The 26,179-nt window shown below is 38.8% G+C and overlaps 1 protein-coding gene across 1 annotated transcript; it reads left to right on the forward strand.

The window, feature by feature from the left end:
• The first annotated feature begins 2,663 nt into the window (after nt 1–2,663).
• Nucleotides 2,664–26,179, forward strand: LOC146706964 (protein dachsous). The gene is made up of 30 exons (XM_085458261.1): nt 2,664–2,759; nt 6,520–6,591; nt 7,392–7,555; nt 8,043–8,090; nt 8,195–8,284; nt 8,456–8,542; nt 8,867–8,974; nt 9,058–9,171; nt 9,716–9,809; nt 9,900–10,018; nt 10,250–10,423; nt 10,548–10,676; nt 10,879–11,034; nt 11,309–11,489; nt 11,977–12,110; nt 12,265–13,212; nt 13,384–13,509; nt 14,015–14,266; nt 15,658–15,756; nt 15,932–16,104; nt 18,927–19,078; nt 20,394–20,701; nt 22,773–22,883; nt 23,615–23,806; nt 24,031–24,128; nt 24,210–24,371; nt 24,662–24,850; nt 25,596–25,673; nt 25,757–25,793; nt 25,912–26,179. Exons 1-30 carry the CDS (start codon nt 2,684–2,686, stop codon nt 25,990–25,992), a joined length of 4,752 nt encoding a protein of 1,583 aa, XP_085314387.1. The 5' UTR covers nt 2,664–2,683; the 3' UTR covers nt 25,993–26,179.

Below are 26,179 nucleotides of genomic sequence, written 5' to 3' on the forward strand. Positions count from 1 at the left end.
TCCAGAAATTGCAGTTTTTGGCTGTGTAGGTTCCAGAACTATCCCCGTGACTGTGCGGGTGCCAATCGATCTCGGAATGATGATTGCGAAAAGACTTATTCTAAAGGAATGGAAGTCCACTGCTCCTCCCCCCTTCAGTGTCTGGCTCAATGACATGTTATTCAATTCAATTCAATTCAATTTTATTTATATAGCGCCAAATCACAACAAAAGTCGCCTCAAGGCGCTTCATAGATACAGAGAAAAACCCAACAGTCATATGACCCCCTATGAGCAAGCACTCTGGCGACAGTGGGAAGGAAAAACTCCCTTTTAACAGGAAGAAACCTCTGGCAGAACCAGGCTCAGGGAGGGGCGGCCATCTGTTGCGACCGGTTGGGGTGAGAGAAGGAAGACAGTTATGTTATCAGTCATTCAACTGGAAAAAGTTCGATACCTGCAAACACCTGCAGCAAATGTTTTCTCAAAATCCTGGACTCCGTTTTTTACTCATCTTGAGAAAGCTTACGTTGTATAAACATGTACCATCCATCCATCCATCCATTCGCTTCCGCTTATCCTTTTCAGGGTCGCGGGGGGCGCTGGAGCCTATCCCAGCTGTCATAGGGCGAAAGGCGGGGTACACCCTGGACAGGTCGCCAGTCTGTCGCAGGGCTAACACACAAGGACAGACAACCATTCACACTCACATTCACACCTAGTGGCAATTTGGATTATCCAATTAACCTATCCCTACAAGCTGCATGTCTTTGGACGGTGGGAGGAAGCCGGAGTACCCGGAGGGAACCCACGCAGACACGGGGAGAACATGCAAACTCCACACAGAAAGACCCCGGCCTGATGTTGGAATTGAACTCAGGACCTTCTTGCTGTGCGGCAACAGTGCTAACCACCGTGCCACCGTGCTGCCTAAACATGTACCATGGCACTGCAATTTCCCTGTTTATTACATATTCATGACATTTAATTCATCATGGATACTGGTAGTTTCTAATTTTAATGTTTTCTTTCTTTTCTTTGTTTTTTTTTTGTCTTTCTCTATTGATTATTATTATTGTGCTATTTCTTGTCCTATCATCTCAGCGCCGAGCAGTATTTGTTCGGCGATGGGGTTTTCTATGCTGAAAAAATTAAAATAAAATATTGAAAAAAACAAAAAAAATCAGAATTGAGAAAGTCATCTCTTTCCTATTTCACCCTGATCAAACACATAGATCTTTTAATTTAATGGTTTCAATACGTCATAAAAATTCAGCCATTATAACTTTAAATGCAGAAAAAGCATTTGATAAAGTAAATTTGTCATTCCTGTCCTTGATATTAAATACATTTAAATTGGAGATTCATTCATAAACTCGTTTAAACTATTTTATACATGACATTCTTGACCTCAAAGAACTTCATCTTACAAGGAGGTACAAGGCAGGGATGTTCACTTTCTCTGTCCTTGTTTTCCATTTTCATTGAACCTGCAATTCATCAAAACTCTACCATAAAAGGAATTAATTTAACAGAACATGAAATTTTGTTTATACGCTGATGATGTTCTCCTATATCCCATATCCCTCAAGGATATGGTTCTTGAGCTCAACTCACACGGAAGGGCAAGGGCTGTACTAAAACTTTGATGCTTTACGATGTTTTCGCTGATGTCAGCCTGTAATTGCTTCAGCTCAAGCTGTTATTGGTATCTACCATCACATAAAATTTGAAAATGATATCTTGAAAACTGTAGACCCTAGAATGCTATCAAACAGACAGACAAACAGAACCAAACACAAACTCACTCACTTCAGGGGATGGATTACATAAAGAGTACACAAGTCACAGGTGAACAGAATCAAACTAACAAGATAGGGATTGTGAGGGAGTAAAACTAAATATAAGGCACAAGAGATAACAGAGTACCAAAATAAAACAGGAAGTAACAAAACAGAAAAATACACGCTGAGTAACTAAAACTTGAAAACAGACTACAAGAAACAGAGGTAGGTAAAATCAATTGAAAATCCAAGGTGTCATGTAGACCCAGGACCATGACACAAGGACTTAAATATTACCTACAATGAAAGTAAAAAGCAAACCTGAAATACAAAACTCAAAGAACCATAAACTTTACAGAAATTAAAACAACAGGTCAACAATCCAGGACGGTGACAAAAGCAGAAACTCATAATTAGTTAATGTATGTAAAATAAAATACATCTGCCCAGTGAATACACTTGTCTAATATTTGTGTTTTAAGCAATTCCGTTTCAACCATGTTAAGTTTGAAAAAGAAATGTTTAAATGGACCTTTTAATATGACTTACTTTTATTGCATTATTTAGTGTCATTATATGTTAATTAATGCCATGTTAAACTGATTTTGATCACAACACAGTTCACCAAACACCAAACATTTCTCTCAACTCCTTCTCATATAAGTTGAATCTAGTTTGGCTGTATAACAACAAAGGAAGTAAAATGTTATTCCTTTGCACTGTTGATAAGGAGAAATGAAACTCGTACTTTGGCCTGATCCACTATCAATAAAACCTATAACCCTTTACAACCTGCCATAAAATAATATTACTGGGGACAAAAGAGGGCAAGGTAAACAGCAGGTTCCTCTTAACACCTGTTGTTCATGTGTTCAATTCAGTGTCGGTTTTCAGGTTTGGGGAAGAACAACTGTGCCGACATGGACACGTTGAATAAGATTTGTGTGGTCCTCATTCTATCCATTTTTGTTTGTGTCATCACTGGAAGTCCAATAGGTGAGTGCAGCCTGAATAGATGGAAAGAATGTTATTTTGTACCATAAACAGCTGGAAAAATGATGATGATTGTTTTCAGTCTATGCTGAATATCTTATTTTTACTATATACATATATTACATTATACTGATAATGGAATCATTAATCGGTTTTTCCAATAGTTACAAAAATCAAACAGAAATACATGGTATTTGTGTAGTTATAGATGATAAATTCTGACAATGGGATACCTGGATTAATAGTAAACATTTTGAGCTATCATTAAGTCCTGCAGGGTATCAGGCTATGCAGTGAGTAATCCATAGGTGACACCTTTTTCTACCCCATACTAAATGTACCATAAAGCTTTTTATTTCTGCTTAGACTATAGCAATGTCAAATTGTGCTGATAATGCTTGATTTCAAACTCATTTCACATTTCAGTATTTGTGTTTCAAAGTCCAGTTTAGACAAGATTGTGTTGTAGTGTGTGAGAGAAAAGCTACGTTGATCATTTTAATGCCGATAAAAAAAAAAATCTAGACTATTTTTAACTCTCACTGGTGCCTCAGTTCTTGTTTGTTTGTGGGAACTGAAGTAGCATTTGGATCCAATATAACTAACAACATTAAGCTTAATTTAGCAGTAAGGATCGATTCTAATTAAGTGCTTTTATTTTTCATATGTATATTTTGTTATTAATAGTATTTGTTTTTTGTTGGATTGTTTGTTTGTTTCTTTTATGTTTGTTGTCTAAAACCATGAACGTGATATTAGGACCGGAGTAGGCTACTAACAGATTTTGCAGTTTTGTGTTGGAGTAAATTATTCACAGATTTTTCCCTGTCAGTGTGTCTTGTTTGTGTCATGGAAGTTTGTTTAATAAAACACAAGCACTTGATGAGTGTCTTTGAAATGGGTTTAATTACAAGCTGCAGCTTCCCCCAGGAGGCCCCCTTCCTCTTCAAGGGTGAGACAGGGGTCTCGAACTCCAGGCCTAGAGGGCCTGCAGGTTTTAGATAGCACCCTGGATCAACACACCTGAATCAAATGATTAGTTCATTGCCAGGCCTCTGGAGAACTTCAAGACATGTTGAGGGGGTAATTTAGCCATTTGAATCAGCTGTGTTGGATCAACACACATCTAAAACCTTGAGGCCTGGAGTTCGAAACCCCTGGTCTAATGTCTCTAATGTCTAATGGTGCCTGGGTGTGCTAGTCTACCTCTAACTATTACAATACTACAATACTTAACTGTGTGGAATAAAGTATAAATCAGATATATGATCCTATCCTTCATTTAAAACTAATACCTATATATTATTGTCAGAACATGTGATCAATCCCCTAAGGTAAAATACTGTAAATATTTTTTTTCCAGGTAAGTGAAAGATTAACTTTGAACAAGGAGGATTTCACATAATATCAGTCACTATTCCATCCATTCTGTTCCGCTGTTCCGGATATGTGGCGCGGGGGGGGGGTTTGGCTCCTATCCCAGCTGTCTTAGGGTGAGATGCAGTGTACAAACACCCTGGACAGGTCACCAGGGCTAATCACAAACAGATAATTGGCACTCACATTCATCTATCTACTGGCCTATCCCCACTGAAATCAATCAAATCTGACAAAATTTTCCACCTGCTCTATTCCAAATCAACTACTTTTTGGTTAAATAACTTTATCATAGCTAATAAAATCACGCAAAATATTATGTTCATACTATTAAAATTACAGTTACATGCCCTCAAATTATATCAAATTATATAGTTATTTTATAATATTTGTTAAATATTAAATGTGAGATTTATTTATTTACTGAAGGAACTAAAAACCTTTATAATGATGATTAAACCTCATACAGCACGTACAAAGGGTGGGGTTTGTACGTTAAACCTTGGCCCTTTGCTGATATCAGGAGCAATGTGCCCTGTTCTAATAGTCATGATGTCATGGAAATAGAAATTTCCACTTGGTCATCATGAGTGTATGAATTTTAATTGGTAACATAAAGTCACTATACATGGGAATATAATGGAAATATAATGTGAAGAGTCAATTGACAAACTAAATCATTATGGAGTTCTACAGTTGGTGTTTTCACAAACATGTCTCCCACAAGCTAACTTGTGGCACATATCCTAAACAGCCATAGCAAAAGCTTTTGTGATTGAAATGGAGGAATGATTAAACACCTTGTCATACAGCTAGTGATGTGTCAGTCGTGAACGAAACAGCTCTTAGTAGTGATGGGTCGTTCGCGAACGAAATGGCTCTTAGAGCCGGCTCTTTGACGTGAACGACGCGAGCCGGCTCCTTATCGCGAGCAGTCACGTGTTTTTTTTTTTTTTCTTTCTCTCAGCCTCTCTCTCGCACTTTTTTTCCCGCTTCACTCTGCACGCGAGCCTTGTGCTTTACGCTGGGCAGAGGGGGGAGGGGCGCAGTAGCACAGAGAGAGAAAGAGAGCAGGGACAACAACGTCACATTAGAAAGGTATAGTAATCATCCACAACTATTTTCGGTTGCAGATGATAAAGGATTCGGAAAGTGCGGATTCATGCGGGCCCATATGACAGAGAATGTGCATCTTCTTTTTGTTTTCATATTATAATTTATATTTAATTGTGTTGTGTTTTGCAGTGTTTTGTGTTGTTTTCACTTTAAATTTGTAAAAGGAAACAGCTGAAAATTTAAATAGTTAAAAGTTGAAATGTGAATAGTTGATTTTTGTATTATATGATTTATTTATTACATTTTATGTGGAGTGAATAAATAAAAGTATATTTACGGTGGCCCCTACAGACAAAGCACTACAAACTCCAAAACACGTACAAACTCCAAAACACGTACAAACTCCAAAACACGTACAAAACACAACAGAAGTGCTCCAGGATGGTAAGGGCAGTGTTGAGCTTTTGTTACCTAGTGGCTACACAAGCCAGGAAGTACCAACGACCAGATTTGGTGTGTGGTAGTAACAGGTAAATGAACATTTTTTTTTTATTTAAATATATATGAGTGCTTGTGTATAAATACACAAACAATGCGCATATGCTTTCAATTGTGTAATTTAAGTGATCTAGGTAGCTCTGTTTTGAAGTTCAGTTAATGCTAGAAATGTGTTTGGGAGGTTCTTTGTCTCTAGGGGCCACCGCATATATTTATATATAAACATATATAAATTAAAACATGTTTTTTTTACATTAGTAATTCCTTTTGTGCATAATTTTATATTGTTGTTAATAATAAATTAATTAAAGCAACAAAACAACCTGAAGAGCCGGTTCAGAGCCGAAAGAGCCGGTTCTCTAAAAAGAGCCGGAAATTGCATCACTACAACCAAAAGTGTTCATATCAAAAGGAAGACAGAGTAAGTGCAGTAAATCCAAGGAGCCAAACCAAACTGAAAATCAGGAGGGTGTCAGGCAAAGAAAATACAACCATTGTCCATATCTGAAATATTACTGCAGCAGCACCGGTGGTGCCTTTTAAAACAATGCATGGTACCTTGTAAGAGATTAGAAGTTAACACCATCAGAGAGAAGAAAGTGTTAAATAACAATATTGGCAAATCATTTTAGCACAGAAGGAACCACAGATAAAAGAAAAGCCTGGTATCAGAATGTAAACAAAGCAAAACAAAACAAACAAAATGGAAAAGAAATCTCAGTGAAATGGACATGCCCAGTTACATCTGCATATCAGCTGTTAGAAATAGTGTTTTTATGTAATATCGATAATCTGTTCACTCGGTGCTAATTCATCGGTTTTGTTTCTGAAGGTTCTTCAACCATAAATTGTGAAGAGGTGACTCCTTCTAAAAATATAGGTGAAGTCAATGAAGGATATTCAGGTAAAGTGTCTTCTTTCATCTTTACTTTATAATTTTTTAATAACACAATAATCAAACATAGTATATTCCTGTGCCAACAATCATTTAGTCTGGTATGAAATGAATAAATGCGTGATGGTAGTAATACAAGTGTCAAGGATGCACTGTGTGGCAGGCTGGGTGAGGACCCAAAAAAGGAGTGAAATGAGGGAGGCAGTTTTATTCCTGTATCAAAAATATTAAAACATGTACAAGTACAAGTATTATTAACCAAAAACGCAAAAACTAGAAACAAAGAACTAAACCTAAGAAACTGCAAAACTAAGACTGGACCAGAGAACTAGGGAGGTAACGATAGGATGAGAAACAGGAGGGAAACACAGCTGGAACAGATCTAACACGATGAGAGAGGTAGGAAGCAAAACAAAAAACAATAACACAGGACACGAGACTGTCCAAGTAAAACAGGAAACAGGAGACACACTATAAGACACAGACTGAGTGAACATAGGGGACAGAGGAAGTGAGAGACACGACTGGGAAACAGATGAATAAACACGGAGACAGAACTTAAATTCACAAGAGACATGGCAGACTCCCTCAGGGGAGGCAAGGAAACAGAACCAGGAAGTATACTGAAGAATATAACATTAACCGGAAAGCACACACACTGCGTCACACACCCAGGATTGTGACAGGAAGACTATGGCATGAAAGAAACAAGAAATACAATGTTTTTTTTCTCCTGGTCTGGAAAACTATCCATACTTACACATTTAGTGTTTATCTTGTATTCTTCATAATTCTCCATGATGCTGCAGGGGATGTGGAGAGGATAGATGGTATCGTGCCAGGAACCAGTGTGAAGTTAGTGGACTATGTCTTTCTTCCCCACCTTGAGTTTCTGGAGCTGAGTTTCACACCTGGGGACAGCTTTGCAGTTGTTCACACCAAGAAACCTCTAGATGCAGATGCTCCGATGTCTGTAAGTTTGGGCAAACCTATTTCCCAGAAATTCCATATGTATTATAAATACAGCTTATTTTAAACATCAAAAGAAAAGGAAACATTTTCAGTAACTGCCAAATTAAAGATCTGCAAGCATACTCCTATTGATTGCAATACAGTATCTTCCCATTGCAGCTGAAGACCAATATACTAAACCCTTTAAAAACTTAATGGGAGCCTTTTGTAATAAAATGCCAAAAACATATGTAAAAAAAAAAATATGTAAATCAGTGCACTAAATAACCACAGCAGCATATAGTCTTACACATCAAAACATCCAAGTGAAATTCTGCTGCACACACAATGGGCAACACTTAAGAAATTCTACAATTATGCAACATTTTATTATAATCAGCTGCAGTTTTTATTAGATTTCATTATCTTTTTTTTTTTTTATGCTGTTCGGTTTAGTTTAAACATAAATGACTCATTTGAAGGTAATCCACTGTGTTCCTGTCTTACAGAGTCCTACCACCCTGTATTATTCTGTCATGTGTGATGGTATAATTAAGGTGGGTGATATTCTGTGGTTGCAAAGTTTCAATATTTATGCATTACAAATATACATTACAAATGAAATATGTCAAATTATTTTATTTCATTTTTTATTTTACAGTACAATAACACTCGGACACTGAAAATCATAGATCTCAATGACAACGCTCCGATATTTGAAAAGAAACTGTACTCCAAAGATGTCTCTGAGGTTAGCCACTAAAATCTGTTAAAAAATGGAATGTAGACCAGTTGCATGATACATTTCTATAAATGTGAGAATCACACCTGTACTTAAGAGGAAAATTAAGAAGGATAGGATGGAACTACAAAACATGTGTTTTTCTCTGGCTGTATATGATTTAACTTTTTCTTCTTTCAGACACTTAATCTGAATGCTGAGGTTATTCGAGTGACAGCTGTGGATGCAGACGCCACCTCACAAAACAACAGAGTGACATATTCCATTGTAAACACATTTAAAATTTCTTGAAAAGCTAGTGAGAGTATGTGTTTCTTAAGTAACGTGCAGGTCTATTTACTTGTCACTTCAGTGTTAGCTGAGAATAAAGCTCTTCACTAATTTTTGTGTTTCTTTTTTTGTGCATTTTTCTATGTAAAAAAGAAACATTTTTAATGCAAATGTTAGTGAAAATTATATAAATAATTAAGCTTTCACATAAGGTAATTCATACTGGTCGTCGGTAACGTGTCTGTATTTAATCTGTCATTATAAAAAGTAACAATAACAACATGGTGATGATGTTTTGGGCTTTTGTTGCTTTTTCATAAGACACCAGCCACAGAAGACTTTGAAGTTACTGACTCAGGGGCGTTTATGTTGAAAAGACGTTTGAACTACAACGCAGTCCAAAACTACCACTTTACTGTAACGGCCAAGGTGAGTTAAAATTATTTCGAGCAACTGAACTACTTCAATCAAGAACATCTATATGATTATAGTCTTACTATCCTTCGCTGCAGGATAACGGAGGATTGAATGACACAGCCTCGGTGGTGATTAATGTAGAGGACTTTGATAACTTGAATCCCTATTTCAGCCACAGTCTGTACCAGGCCTTTATTTCAGAGAACCAAGTAAGTCTCAAAATTTTAATTCTGTACACGTAGTGTTTTAATCACAGTCTTTAAATATTAATTCTGGAAATTTTGTTTTTTCCAATATGTTTTATGTTCCTTCTGAATTTCATGTCTACAAGACATGGGGGTTTTTTTTACAAACAGATTTGATTTGATTTTATAGCCATGTTTACATGATGAACACAGTGCAGTAGTAAATGCAAATAAAACTATACAAAGACAAAAAAAACAAACATGAACAAGATTCAGAAATGCTGATGCTTTCTGAGAGGATAAACTCAGCCAAAACCAGCCAGAAGTCCAGAATTTTCTTCTTCTTTTTTTCTTCTTTTTCCTTAAATTTTCAAAACATCTAGACTAACATCACAAATCAGATTTCATTTACATATCTTCACTTTTTAAATTAAACATGTCAAAATCTGTTAGTTATTTGGGGCCCATCCTAGCTGTTATAGAGTAAAACGCAAGCAACGCTCTGGAAACGTCACTGCGGCAGCTTTGAAATACAGAATGTAACTCTCGTGTGTGTTGTGTACTTCAGCTTGGATTATTCCATACCATTCAACCAGAGACAATAAAGGCACAAGATGGAGATATTGGGATCAACATGACTTTAACTTATACCATCAGTGCTGGTAAATGCTTAAAAAAATGTGTTCAGTTTTTTGTTTTACTAATACGACATTAAACCTGTGAAAACCTCTAAATTATTTATGTTTGTTTAGTTTCTCCAGACAAATATCAAAGAAACTTCAACATTGACCCCTCCAGTGGAGTTTTGTCTGTGATTGCTGCCTTCGATAGAGAGGAAATGAACAGCAGCATGATCTCTATCAGCATCAAGGTACTGACATTTTAATCTATGCATTCATTAAGAGTAAAAAGGTCTGTTGTGTCAAAATGGTTCAGTCTTAGCTGAAGGCTCATCAAAATTTAACACACTTTTTTTTAAACACACAATTTTCACTTGTGTTACATATAGAATTTGCACAAAAGTTAAGAACGTGGCCCATATGAACAAACACTGCTATTCGTTATCTAAATCTAAATATCGCTCTGCTTTAATACTCTTCAGGCAGCCCAAACAGACGACAGTATGAAGACAACTGAGACAGTAGTGTCTGTCACTGTAGAGGATGTTAATGATAATGCTCCAGGGTTTGATGAACCCAGCTACTCTGTGACACTTGTGGAAAACTCGCCTGTTGATGCTGTTCTGTTCAAAGCTCCTGTCACTGATCTCGACCAGGTAGTCTACAGTTACAATACACATATGATTTCGAGATATATTCTGTCAGTTGATGCTGTTAATAATATATAAAAACTGCATGTATATTTTCATTCACTCTCTTCATTTTCATATTCACTCCTAGGGAGGGTTTGTGGGAACCATGAGGATCATCCCAGAGTCTGCTCCTTTCTCTATCAGCTCTGATGGGACAGTCAGAGTGAAAAACTCTACAGCTCTCGACCGAGAGACCACTGAAACAATCACATTTCAGGTCATTTAGATTTAAGATAAAACAACTGTCAGTATATACTGGGTCTTAATTCATGTTTAAAAAAAACTTGAAAACTCATTTTGAGCCATTCAGTTTTAAACAGATTAAAATAATTGAAACGTGGGAGAAAAACTGTGTTTTTCAAAGAGTAAAGTTTGTCCCAACTTTCATCTCAACTTTGTTCTTCGTACTAATTTTAAAGGTAGAAGCAAGAGAGCAACATGAACCCAACAATGTTGCAACAGCACAAGTTACTGTGACTCTTCTGGATGAAAACGACAACATTCCTAAATTCACCAGCGGCGTGTATGAGGGAAAAGTGTTTGCAAATCAAACAGAGGGATTGTTGCTGGTCCAGGTTAGTGAGTTCTTCTCAATAAGACATATAACTGCATGTGTATTTTTTTAATCACTTCAATTTACTCTTTTGCTTGCATTGCATTCAATCATACCAACTCAGAAAAATATTTTTTACAACTAAAAAAGATAATCACTTTCTCATGGCATTACTAAATCATATTTTATGCATATCATCCAAAGATATTGTTTTTTGTTTTTGCTGTTATCATCTTGTGTTTTGTTTTTTAATTTCCGTGACATTTAAACTGTGATTTGTATTATGTGACTCCAAGGTTAGGGCAGAAGATCCAGATGTCGATGCAAATGGGCAGATTAAATACTCTATTGACTTTGGGAACAGTAAAGGATACTTCACAATCGATGAAAACACCGGAGAAATTACACTAGCTAAAACCATTCCCCTGCAGGAAAACCAGATTTTGGAGTTCCCTCTCTATGTAACAGCAAAAGATGGTAGATTTTTTTATTATTATTCTTATTATTGTTGTTGTTAATATTGTTGAGGTTGTTGTGGTTGCGGACATGGCTTGCCAGAATAGGTTATTCAATTTCAGAATCACTTATTCTGACATTCACTAAATCATAACTTACACACTGTGATTATTTGGCATGTATGCAGCACAACTGCAGCATATGTGCACAACTTCACCGCCTGCTTTCTTAGTTGCTATGCCTAAGTGTAATGTCATAGCAATCAATCCACTTTAGCATCATAACATTGTTACCTTGCATGTGCCAAGGTTTTTAATCTCATATGACTAATTCATATTTTTCACAGAACTTCATTGCTTTCAACAAGGCATTTTACAGTCAGTTCTGTCACCTGAGTAACTTTAAGATGGAAGTAACTACTGTTACATAATCTTAAAGTAGACCAGCTGACCTCTTAATGCCTGCCATCATTAAAGTAGCATAATATTCTTCTTCATCTGTCCTCTAGGTGGCGTCATACCTCGCTCCTCCTCAGCACAAGTGAATATTTTTGCTCCTGGTGATTCAAAACCTCAGTTTTTACAAAAACTTTACCATTTTACCATAGAGGAGGAGCAGGAGCCAGGAGTTGCAGTTCTTAAGGTATGTTTCCCAGTGAATTTGTGTGCAAACCAGTGTTTTTATCATCCAAATGTTCCTGTGTCAAATGCCAAGTTACATTTAGCTACTCACTGTTGTTACTATAGTTAACTTTAAATGTCATAGTAGGATTTTGTCAATTCTGTATTTCTTTCAGGTTCACTTCCTTGCAGTACCTCCAGCTATTCCAGAGTTTTTAGTTACAACAGAAGGTGACAAATTCGAAATCTCCAACAGTGGTGAATTCACCACCAAGGTTAAGCTTGACCATGACGAAGGCCCTCAAAACTACTCAGTAGAAATTACCATCACTGACGGAACAACCAGTGACAGCGCCGTGGTTGAGGTCCAAGTCACTGACATCAATGACAACAGTCCAGTTTTTGCCTCCAGCTCAGTCACCAAATCTGTTCTGGAGGATGCAGAGGTAGGATTCAATGTTACTGCAGTTCCAGCTACAGACAAAGACAGTGGCTTCAACAAGGAGATCAGATATTCACTGAGAGGAGGAGAAGGGAGCTTTTCTATTGATCCTGTGTCTGGGATGGTCAGTTTGGCCGGCGCACTTGACAGGGAGACCAAGGCAGAATACAGCCTGCTGGTGGTGGCTGAAGATCAGGGTCGTCCAGCCAGGTCAGCCACAGCCACTCTGACGGTACAAGTATCTGACATCAACGATAACGCACCAAAGTTCTCAGTGGCTGAGTATCAGGTTGAAATCTTAGAAACAGAGTCAGTGGGTGCAAGCTTGCTCACCTTATCAGCTCTAGATCCTGATGAAAGTGTAAATGGAATAGTTACGTACAGCATTTTCCAGCAAAGCCCTTCATCAGACCCTGCTGTTTTTGATTTGGAGTCATCCACTGGGATCCTGCGACTGGCCCAGCCTCTGGACTACAGTGAGGCAAATATGTATACCCTAAAGGTTCAGGCCACTGATGGGGGAACACCCTCTTTAAATGGGAATGGCTCAGTGGTGGTGAAGATAAAGGACGTGAATAATAACCCACCTGAGTTCAGTAAGGAAATCAATCACATACTCATCTATGAGAACCTGCCCGGTGGTGCATCCATCCTGGTGCTGGAAGTTACTGACAAGGATGAGGTGAGTTACATGACCGGGTCCAGCTATGATAAGTTTTGGTTCTTATTTGGTCTACTGTGCAAAAAGACCAAAGTGTTTTTCCACAGTTGTACTGATATATCAGTATTTGTTCTTAATAATTACCTTTGGTTATGAAGACGTCTTATTTAATATAACTACCTTCCTTTTTAGGGTGGCTTCTCCAATGGCTACTTCCTTTACAACAATGACACTTTTGAGATCAATAAGCAGGGAGTCGTCTCACTGAGAAGAGATGTAGCCTTGGACAGAGAGACAAAAGACAGCTATTTGTTACAGGTAAATATACAACATATGTATGGATACTGAAAATTGTGATATTATATTGTCTTGCACTATTGTTTAAAACGTAATTAATACATGGCATTCTTAGATTGCCATGTATTAACGTATACACACATCAAATATTTTCTGTTTTTAAAACTTAAATACTTATAACCCAATGGTGAGCCACTGAACCATTTTTGAAATTATTACATTGGGAATAGAAGAACGAGAGGCACAGAATCAGTTCAGCAATAGTTTTCTCATTTTTTCATTATTCAGTCCTCTTTCCATTTTCTTTTTATGTGTAAAAATATAACTTTACTGTAGTTAATTTGTGCAATGTTAAAAAGCAAAAATAACAATAATAATAAGTTAAAGGGAACAAATACTATGTGCCCAGGCTAAATTTTATGTTTTTTGGTTAAAAAAAAGTAACTTGGTGTCTAAGAGCTAAAGTTAGTAGAATCCTGTGGGGGAGGTTTCAGTAACTTTCTGTGTTTTCTGTGTCTCTATTCAGGTTGTCGCAGTGGATCAGGTGACTGATGGTCTGAGTTCCACGGCTCAGCTGAATATCACAATCCTTGATTACAATGACAATTCTCCACAATTCCCAAGCATTCCTGACCCACTGATGATCATTGAAGGCGATTACTCAGTGGAAAGCCCAGGAGAAATTTTTACCATCACACCCACAGACGCAGACCTTGGGCTAAATGGAGAGGTCACCCTCTCCCTTATCTCCCCCCACCCAGTCTTTAGATTCAGAGAGGTGAGGCAAAAGGGAAAAAACAGCTGGGAACATTTTCCAACATGCCAGAATTCCGCTTTTTGTCTATTATAGCGACTGCTTTATCTGACATGATGTTATATATTGCCACACACATATTAATTCTGTTCATTTGTATTAGCGCAATCTGAAGTCTGAACCTTTGGCACAAAATGAGCCTTATTTAGTATGCAGTATAAGAGGACATAAACTTCTAAAAAAAGAAAGAAAAACAAATAAAGGAACGCTTAAAACACATCAGATATCCATGGATACACCTCCACAGACAGGTATGCCGTTGGCTAGCATGGCGTTATCCATGCTTCTCCATACCCTTTCTTGTTAGGCTCAGGGTGAATTTGCTTTCAGCAGGGTACAAGTGGTGGACCTGCCAATTCTATGGCAAATTCTGATCAGGCTCCACAGACAGTGCCAGACAGTGAGTACAGGGCCCATTAGATAATGTTGGGCCCTCAGTCCACCCTAATGAAGTCTGTTTCTGATTGTTTGCTCAGAGACATTCATAGCACTGGCCTGAAGGAGGTAATTTTGTAGGACTGACAGTGCTCATCCTGTTCCTCTTTGCACAAAGGAGCAGATACTAGTCCAGCTGATGGATTAAGACCTTCTATGGCCCTTTCCACTTATGTAGAGTAACTGCCTGTGACCTGGAATCTCCACCATATTACTGAGACTTTATGAGACACAGCAAACCTTCTGTCAATGACACATGTTGATGTGCCATCCTGGAGGAGTGGTAATACCTGTGCAACCTCCGTAGAGTCCAAGAATCACCTCACACTGCCATGCTACTGATACAAGCTGAATGTAAACCCAGTGAAAAAACAGTCAGAAAATATGTTGAGGGACAAAAGGTCAGTGTCCCCCACCTGTAAAACCATTCATTCATGTTTTGGGGGCTTCTCTCCTTGTTGCTCCTCTAAAGCACCTGATGATAATTCTGTTAACACCAAAGCAGCTGAAAATGATTAACAATCCCCTTTGCTACTTAACTGACCAGATCAATATCCTACTCTGATTGAAAAAGTTTTCCTTTATTTTATTTTTATTTGGTTTTATTTTAGTGTATATGACAGAAAATAAGGAAAGTCATACTCACAATAGAAATGTATAATAGGGCCTTAATTAATTAATCAATTACAGTAGTTGTGGGCTCTACAATGCACTGTATTGGGAAGCAGCAACAAAAGTTACAGTATAGACATTGTTCGCAGTGCTGCATATTTTAGGATTGGATGGAAAAATCTGTCCTAAAGAGGGGCAAAATGATTGTTTCACTATTATGTGAGTGCTCTTGGGCTGGTTGTAGTTATGTTGTAGGTATAGTATAATTATGTTGGATGTGTGTTGCAGTTTCATGTGTTGTGTTACAGGATGGGACATTGCTGGCTATTGGTCCTTTGGATCGGGAGAGCAGGGAAACATATGACCTGACTGTGACGGCTTTAGACAAAGGCAACCCTCCAAGAGAGGTAACTACAGAAAATGCTTACAGACCCTGAAACAGCCAACATTCCAAAAAAGTTCTTGTATTTTACAAAATTAGGTCTACTTTTGGTCCAGTTGAGTATTTTCACATCAGAAAGGCACTCTTAAGTTGTACTTGACAATTACTATTGTAATTGAACTTTGGACTTTGAACACCAGAACTTCACCTCGATCAGAGTGAGCCTAGCTGACCTGAACGACAACAACCCCGTTTTCAGTTCCAGCGACTACGTCAGCACCATCCTGCTGAAAGACGCAGAGGAAGGAAAGCTTTTGCTCACGCTGTCTGCTACTGACAGAGACACCGGGAACAATTCTCTCGTCACCTACAGGTCAGTTCAGATGGACAGGACGCTTTTGGAATGTGACTGCAAAGTCATTTCACCTTCTTTATGTAACAAATTGAAAGTTGGAAGGCTTTGGGAAATTTCAGGGACTCTGCAATTATGTTTTTTTGTAACACGATAATACATTACAAACTATAAATACTACGAGTGTTATTCTTTTTTGGGCTGTTTTTAAACGAACTCCTATCTTTATGATTCTGACTTTTCTGTTTGATTCTGGTTTCCTTATATCATTCTACTTCTCAACAAAAACGACTCTACAATATTAGAGAAAAAACACTCAAACAATCAGGCAATCCCTGATAAGCAAGCACCTGGTTATGGTGTAAAGAACACATTCAAGGAGGTGCAACCATCTGCTTCATAGGAAGACAAGGACAAAAAATCATACTATGGGAGAGAGGAGTTAAAAGTTAATGACATGAGGTAGAAGCATGTAAATGCATCGTGAGTGAAAAGAGGAGAGGAGGAATGCTCACTGCATCATAGAAAAGTTTCCCAACATTCTAGCAACTCTGCAATGGCAGAGTTCAGGGTTACCTGATCCAGCTCTAAGTATAGGTTTAATTGTCTGTGTAGTAAAGACCTGGTACCACCAAAGTGAATGCTGTTGCGTTTTATTGAAGCAGTTTCTGCTTTCCAACATTCACATTGCAGTCACTTTCAAAATGGTGCTCTATGTGAGTGGAAAGACCGGGCAGGTGAGAAACACATCTCCAAAACGTTGTTGCAATGCAGCAACATCTGCTCTCTGAGCCTGTGTGAGATGGTTGTCACAATGGAGTGAGGATGGAAGCTAAATTTGGCACTTCTGGCCCCAACTTCTTTCTTTCCTTAAATCGGTTCGCCAGAGATGGATTCAGCCTGTCTTTATGCTTTCAGGAGGCTCAGGTGATATGATTTGTGTGGCTTGCTTGATTTGGTCACAAATCTGACACAGGGCTAAGAGCAATTTATCTCCCAGTGAAAACTGTCTGAGTTGTAAATGTTGTAAAGTCACTGCTGACATTCCTGGGCCTGGAACAAATTCTCCCGTGACAACCTGCGCAACACTGGCGCACATCCCCTCAGATGTCCAGCTACTAAAATTGGGCAATGATTTACTCCAGATTTTTATCATAACTCTGGAGTAAATGGAAAATAGCCTGGAAAATAAATTCCCGCCTGCTTTTAGGCACCAACAACTAGGCGTGCTCTTCCTGTGTATGAGTCTCATGACTAGGGATGGGTACCGGTGTCCGGTGCCATGATGGCACCGGTTCTGACATAAACGGTAGTAACCAGACCGAAAAGCAGCGCACATTTCGGTGCTTTATTTCGGTGCTTTTTTTTCCTGAGCTGTGATACACTTCTAGCCAATCATTTTACGTTTCCGAGGATAGTAGGCGGGTCCAGGTACGTACGTTCTTTTAGAGCAGAGCTACAGATTAGAAATGCCCAAGGCGAAGCGGTCAAAAGTCTGGCTGTACTTCACAGCAAAATATGCAAACTCAGCAGCAACAAGTGCTTTAAGCTGATACTGTGATACTGTCAAAGGAGGTAACACCAAGAATCCGATTAAACAGCTGGCGACGCATAGCGTTTTTTTTAAAAGCCGAGAAATGCGCTGTATTTGATAGCAGCAGCAGCCGTTCTTCTCTGTTGTTCGCGTGTAATTTACGCTGAGCAGGCTAACCACGTTATTACATTAATGCATGTAAGGTGAACTAGCAAACATCATCGTAGCTACATGCGGCTGTCTTCTTGTTTGATGGCAGATACTCCCTTCACCCTGGACAAAAAGGCTAAAATGACCAAAGAAAAAGAGGGAAACAGCTGAACATGAGAGGTTTTTGGACAAAGTTTGTCTTTTTTCCATTGACTAAGCACTGCTTCCAGCTAAGAGTGATACCATATATGCCCCATAGCTGCAGAAAAGGCTAACATTGTTATCTTTTTACATAAAACCAGCTGAATATGAGAGGTTTTTGGACCAATTTTGTGTTCTCCATTCTTTAAGCACCGGTTTGAGCACCGTTTGAGCACCGGCACCGTTTCAAAAGTACCGGTTTGGCACCGGTATCGGATAAAACCTAAACGATACCCATCCCTACTCATGACTCACTCAATATAAACTGTCACTCATTACAAAATACAGAAATTTCAGTGCTACATCAACTTTGATCACTTGCTGAAAGGCTGAGCTCAGACTGTCATCACTGCTCTTGTGGGAAATCTTTTGTGGAGCAAATCACCAGAGCCAGTGGGCTCTCACGTGAAGGCCCCACCATTTCTTCTTCCCCAGAGTTGGTGTCTGATGACTTCGAGGTAACAACTGAGCACAGCACAGGCATACATACTTCTGTATGTTTCTCCTGGGCTGGGTGAGGGTGTCAGAAGGCTGGTGGTGCACATCATCTGCGCAGCTTCCACGAGTGGACATTCTTGGCAAATGTTTCCTGGCCACCCACACGTCCAGCACTCCTGCCCTAACTGTCATGCTGCTCCCGGTGGGCAGGGCACAGCATCCATAGCCACAGCAAAACATATGTGTGCAACCAAAGTCCACAGTTGAATTAAGTAGATCCAGCATGTTCTTGTTTTCAGCTGAGGGAAGCATGTATTTTTTTTCTATAGTATTGTATAGGCGGAAGAGTCATTGTGTACGTGAATATTTTTTTGTTTGTTTGTTTGTATTTAATTTTTTTATCTATTAAAATGCATGGATTAAACATATTCCAAGATAGTTTAGTGTTGTTGTATGTTGTTGTAGCAGGAGTATTTATTAAGGTTCCTTAAATGTATTTTTTTCATTTTTGCTGTTTTAGTTTCTCTGGAGAAGGTTCTCCATACTTGGACCTAAACACCCAGGCTGGGAATGTGACTTTGACCTCTAAATTTGCTGATTTAACAGAAGATACCGCACTGGTGCTGACAGCTGTGGCCACAGACCACGGCCAGCCCCCTTTGAGCACCACGGGTCAGTCTAACAGCTCTTGGCATCATTGGTTATTTGAGCTTTATTTTTTGATTTAACTGTAAACCATAACATCATAGTATGCATGCATTTTAACCTTCCCAAGTTTAGAAATAAATGCATTCCTGCTTTGTATTGGGAACAGATTGATAGGAAAGGAAAGAAGTAAAACTGAAATGTTACAGCCCTGCATGGGGAAAATGTGAGGCATAAACAATCTAGAGTTGTGTTTTTGCGGAAAATTCATCTTCAAAAACAGACTGTGAAAAAAAGGAAGTTGACATGAAGAGATAACAGTCTAACGTTACAATTTACAATTGACATTTAAAGTGACCTTGAAGTGGTTTAAAGTGACCAATGTAGCAGCTTTAAAGTTTACAGTATGAGTGAAATAAAGTGACCAACATGAGCAGGATTCCTGAGTGTAGGATTGTCTATAGAGCAACATCTGTATTTACAAAGGCAGTGGTATCAAAGGCTGTTGAGGTTGTTGGGCTTGACAGAAAAGTGTAACTCTGTGTTATCTGCATAGTAATGGTAGGAGATTCCATTAAAACCATTAAGTAGGTGACCCAGTAGTCTGTCAAGGGTGGATTGGACCACCCTTGACTGCTGCCTAACACACATAGCACCTGACCCCTATGGTGCCTCGTGCTATTGGTGGAATTACAGAAGGGCAGGCCCATGACTCCTCTAAGGCTGCACCCAGCCAGGCTCCATGAGCAAAGGGGGCAAACAGACGCTCTTCCTTGAGCTCCCTTCTCAGCTAATTGTGCCTCCACTCTGGGGGTGGGGACACAATAAGCTTATCCCTGGCAGGGTAAACTGGTTCCTTGGTTAATATCTTCTCATAGGTGTCATCTGCAGTATGTAGAAATGTGTAAAAATGTTTATGAATAACTCAAACACTGGACACATTTGAAAAACGTATGTTTAGACATAATGCTATATTTTATTAGTCTTCAGTTCCAGTCACTGCTTGATCAGGATTAGGAATAAATTAATAAATAATGATTTATTGGAAGTTAACATGATTTGACTTTAAAAGCATCTTTTCACAATGTTAACCAATTCAGTTCAGTTCAGTGTTATTTCTATAGCATGGAAAATTATTCGACTCAGCTACGAATTACACAAAAAAATCGACAGAAATTTCAGTATGTACTAAGAAATCCTAAATTTTGTATGGACCGTTAAGTTTCTAAAAATTAACAAATTAATTGTTCATGTGAAGATCCTGTTCGATGCATTTAAAAAATTAGCTTCACCTGTGTGGGAGTTTAACCCATGAGCATTCTGTGCTATAATTTCCCTGCAGCTCGTGTTGTGGTGAATCTACACATTTCCAGTCTGACTGAGACTGTGGCCTTCCTGAGCTCCTCCTATAACTTCAGCCTGCCTGAGAACCAGGAAGCAGGGGTTTTGGTAGGCAAGGTCACTGCCTCCTCAGGAAGCAACCTTTACAATGTCACGTATTCGCTGAATACACACAAAGACCTGTTCTCCATAAACCTCAGTGGAGCTATCTTCACCAAAGCACAGCTCGACAAAGAACAGCAGGAATGGTACTTCTTGGAAGTGGAGGTTGTGGACACACGGAATCCACCTACATCAGCAATGACGACGGTATTGACTTTAACAAAAATGAGCTATTTCAATTCAATTCAATTTTATTTATATAGCGCCAAATCACAACATAAGTCGCCTCAAGGCGCTTCATAAAATTCACTGATTGCAGAGGAACAGAGGAAGGGAACAGAATTAGATAGAAGGTATGTCAAGATGGCACAGCAAATGTGATCTGGTGTGTCTACAACAGACTAGCATAAAGTTTTCATGAAGTGTTACTAGAGCTCCTTGGCAATCCAAGCATGACCAAATACGTGTCCTTGTATTTTAAATTTTAATTAATTAATTGTAAAGTAATCCTTTGAGTTTACTTGTAGTGTTATTAACATGAGATTAGTCTCAAAGTCAGGAAATTTATTATTACAGTAGCAGAGTGAACACAGCAGGGATAAATACATACAGCATAACCTAACTACAATAATACTATACCAAAACAATACTGTAGTACTGTATTGCAGAGTTTTGTTTTTTGTTTGGTTCTGTATATCTGTGCATATGTATATACACAGATATGATACAAAATACAGTTGATGGGAGAGAGAGAGAGAAGTCTAGCAAAAACTAAATGCTTCATAGTGCAGTGGACAGTGTTGCACATTGAGATATGTACAGACCATGTGTGTATCCTCATGTTCATTTCTGTTAGACATAGTAGACTCTGGAAAAAAAAGGCATCCAAAATCTCTCCTGGGTACGGCAACCTGTCACTGAAGGAGCTTCTTAGTGCTGCATGAGGTGGGAGGTGTTCTCTAACAAGGATGGTAGCTTAGCTACTGTTCTCCTGTTGCTCACTGTTTCCATTGAATCAAGAGGTTATCCCAGCATAGAGCTGGCCTTCTTGATCAAACTGTTTAGTTTCTTTCTGTCCCCAGCAGAGCTACTGCTGCCCCAGCAGACTACACCATAAGAGATGGCTGATGCCACCACAGAGTCATAGGAGCTATACCTGCACTCCAAAACACCCAAGTCTCAGTAGGAGATACCAGCTGTTTCTGTAGATGGCATTTGTGTTAGTCGTTAATAACCATGTACTTATGAGTCCATGATCTCAATATCCGTTCCATGGATGGTTTCTTCTGAAAGTGGAGGATGTTTGGCGCCTGCAAAAGTCCTTGTTATACCCATGGGGGACATGGCCAACAACTGAGTCATCAGAGACTCAAAAGCAGTTAGCCGAGTTGTAGAAGTATCCGGTGCATATAGTGAAAAGAAACGGATCCAGGACTTCTGCTTGTTGGTCATCTATACTGCCGGGGAGCCCATCACCAACACAATTCTCGATCTATATGTACTGAGGCCTGTTGGTAAGGTAGTCCAGAATTCATGTGGTGAGGTGATGGTCCACATCTTTGTACTCCTGCCATGATTGTGGGTATGATAGTGTTCAAAGCAATAGGAAAAGATATACTCAGTTATGCTGATATACTCAGCTATGTACTGGAGGTCAGGGGCAGCACACAGGCAATGTAGTGGATAAGTGTGAAAGGAGTTAAGGTGGGATGGGCAGTCACTAGAATGCCAAGATGATGATGGTTGTGGCAGTAGTTGCTGCACTGGGAGCAGACCCGGCAGATGATGAATCTGCCTTATCTGAGTTTACTCACCGTAATCCAAACAAGCAACAGAAAATTCTGTTTCTTAAAGCCCGAGATTGAAGGTGTTTTCCCCTCCCCCTCTCCTCAGCGATCTCTTTACAACCTTCATTTCTTCCTTGATTCCTCACTTGAGCGTGGACTTGATTCTCCTTTTCTGCTTAAGGGCAGCCTTGATATTATGAGTGATCCACAGTTTATTGTTAGAGAAACAAAGTACAGTCCCAGTGGGTATGGCATTATGTACACAGATATTAAAGTAGTCCATAATGCAATTGTAAGGTCAAATACCTACAGTCATTCAAATCATGCTTTACTTATCGCCTTGTTTTTAAGCTCTAGGCAAGGTTACCCAAGCATTAAGATAGCCAAAGACTCTCATTGCCGTCTAATCATTTTACAAACTAGAGGAATGTGACATTGAAATGCTTTAAGCATTGCACAGAAATTCTCTTCAATGTTTCTTTCTGTCTCAGGTTAGAGTTCAGGTGAAGGATGTGAACGAGTCACCACAGTTTCCCCCAGAGGTTTATAGTGCCTCTGTATTCAGCATCGCCCCCTATAAAACTCCCGTCATCCAAGTGAAGGTAAACACACCCAACTTTTTCAGTTTCCATCTGTCTGGAAATAATATAATGGTTCTGCGAATGTTTGCCTCCTTTGATTTTATGTTTACATAAAAGGCATCTGCTATCATGCAATGTACTTTGAACTGAAATCCACTCAGTAATCTGTTCATGGTTAATGTGTCTGTGAGCAGCAATGAAACACACCACATCACCAGGAATCAGAGAAAAGCATTCACAGCAACACTTCCTACATCTTCCAGTATGTCAAGTGTCCTGGCTGAGTAATCACCAATGAAAACACTAAATCAGTCAGTGTGACGTGTGCACTGCCAGTAAACACAGCGACAAGAAACATCTAGTGAAGTTAAAAAGATACGTCAAAGATGAAGATTTATGCTTAAAAATGTAAAACTAAAAGCTGTTTCTCCTAAGTGGAACGAGTATTAAGCTTTTATTGTGTATTAAATGAAAATACAGCAATATTATTGGCTAACTGTGCTTAGAATATAAAAAGAACAATTTGCAAAAGAATGACAATTATTACAAATTTAAATAAATTACATTGTTAAAACTGAAGCATAAATGATTAAGCAGCATTATACTGCTGTCACTCACTGATGTGCAGCTAGTTTGGATAACTTAGTTTTAGACTTTTGGTTTAATCCAGTAGCTCACAAATTAGTATCAACTACAATCGACTACATTAGTTCATAAAGGTTTTAAGTGCTTTTTTTGCTCTCTACCTCCAGGCTTCAGATCCTGATGTTGGAGATGTGGGGCAGCTGGTCTACAGTTTGACAGCAGAAAGTCCTTATTTTGACATTAACCCATCCTCAGGTCTGGTCTATGTGATCTCAGCAACAGAACTGGCTGGACAGACAGCTAAAATGGAGGTGAAGGCCACTGATCCCCACGATCTTCATGCTACCGCTGTAGTGGAGGTGAGTGTTTAAGACCCCCCCGCTTTCCTGTCCACTCTGCTCCAACGAATAAAGGCAAAAGTCTTTATTAATAATAATTACACAAAAAAGAACTGATAGCTGATTTTCATATGCATAAATACAAAGTATTTCCTTTTAATTCATCTTCTTGTTTATTTTGTTCAATAAAACAGGTTAATAAGAAGTTAAATTCCAAGTTAAATTAATCTCTCTTCTGCCCCCAGGTGATGGTTCAGGCAAGTGCAAGCAGCTCCAACGTTGTGACCATCTCACTTAATCAGCCTGCTAACATTGTGGAGAAGAAAGTTGAAGATTTATCGACGTAAGACAGGTTTAGCTGGTGTTAAAGATTGCTTTCTATAATCCACTTCTGTTACTTCTAATAGATTTTTGTGTCTCCCAGGTCTTTGGGCAAAGTTCTGGGCTGGACTGTGAACATCGTTCAGGTGTTCAGCGCTAACGATGGATCCACTGGCACCCGAAACCTGAGAGTTTCTGTGAGGACTTTGGTCCGTTTCTTTGCTGTAGATGGAGGGGAGGTTGTTTCCTCTGAAGCAGTCATAAAGTAAGAGACTGACTTCTAATGTGTTCTACATCAGGCCCATCTGTTAGACACTCAGTATTGTTTTGCTTTGGTTTTTAGCAAACTTGCCTGAAATTCATTAGTCTGAGTAATGTTGATTTTGAGTAATTTTCCAGAGGCACCTACCATTTTGACCAGTTTGAAATCTAAACCTGGTCTCATAAAAATTAACTTCTATATTTAGATATAATCAGGGAAAGATCACCTTGGTGAACTGTGTAAAAAGGTCATGTGACAGATTTCTTTTGACCTCTTGCTGTCTGATCCACCAGGAAACTGCAGAGCCAATCAAATGCTGTGAATGCAGAGCTGTCTCAGTTGTTTGGGGAGGAGCTTCATTTTGATGTTGAGATGGTGGACCCTCAAGGGTCCACCTCCAATCAGGCGCTGGTCATTGCTCTGGGCGTCCTGTTTGGGCTGAGCACCCTGGGATTGATTCTTGCTGTTGCGTTTCTCATCAGGTGAGATTGCAGTGTTTCAACTGTTGCTACACATTTTCTTCAAATTGGTTAAATTGTTTTCTCGGCTCAAAAGCAGACAATAATTGTCCAAGTGGACAAAAAAGAAAATACTGCCGCTTCAAATTTGTAATTTAACTCATTATTTCTATACTGTTGTTTTTAAAAATGGTAAAGTTTACCAAAACAATTTGTATATCATTCAATTCAAATCAGTTTTATTCATATATTGCCAAGTCACAACAACAATCGCCCTAATGTGCTTTATATTGTAAGGTAATAACCCTACAACGTTAGAAAGAAACCCCAACATTCACACGACCTCCTATGAGCAAGCACTTGTCAACAGTGCGAAAGAAAAACGCCCTTTTAACATGCAAGTAATACCAGGCCAGACCTCAACTGGTTTGGAGTGGAGAAAAGACACACAGTGATTTAAAAAAAAAAAAGTATGAATATATAGAATAAATTAACCTTATGTTGAGGTTTTTTTAATTCTCTGCCTGGCATCAGCTGAACTATTTCAGTACTTTGTAGAGTTTGATAACTGTTTTGCGACAGCTGTTCAAACTGCAAATAGTACAAATAATTTTGAGTCTATATTGCGTCACCTTAAAGATCATATTGAAGATCCCCCCTACCCAGGGGGAAATTGCACCCAAAAGCATAGCTTCTGGGATCACTGGAATGTATTAAGCCCTCTACTGCAACTTCACAGTGGGATTGATTTATGTGTTTATCCTGACAGGTTCCATAGGAAGGGGAAACATCAGAAGAGTTCAGACAAAGAACATCTTACCAAGAACGAACAGTCTGAGAGTTCCATGTAAGATGTCTAAGAAATTAATTTTATATCACAGTTGTGTATGTCAAGCATTTTTTAAATGTTGACTTCCTGTTATATTTCAGAAATAGTTCTCGAAAACCTTCACACACCTCTGAACAGGTACATTTTACCCAAATGTAATCCAAAAACCACAGTTTGCTTCAGCTGCTGCTGATCGGTGATTTGTGTTACAGAAAAGCTCACATGAGTTTATTGATTGATGTGTTTATCCTGACAGGTTCCAGGGAAAGGGGACACATCAGATTCCAGACCTTCAAGTCCGTCGTCTGAGTCTATGACCAGCAGCCACCATTTCTGAGCTGAAAGTGTTTCTACATGACATAAGAATCAACACCATAAACCAGGGGTGTCAAACTCAAATACACAGTGGGCCAAAATTCAAAACTGGAACAAAGTCAATATTTATTGAAAAAAAAATCTTCCTCCAGATATAAGAATGAATCTTTTCTTATGGACTAAAATAAGTTTGGCTGAAAAACTGAATA

The sequence above is a fragment of the Copadichromis virginalis genome, linkage group LG6, assembly GCF_057382275.1.
Source record: "Copadichromis virginalis isolate Kocher_CV1m ecotype Utaka linkage group LG6, C_Virginalis_male_GT1.1, whole genome shotgun sequence".
NCBI classification, from domain to species: domain Eukaryota; kingdom Metazoa; phylum Chordata; class Actinopteri; order Cichliformes; family Cichlidae; genus Copadichromis; species Copadichromis virginalis.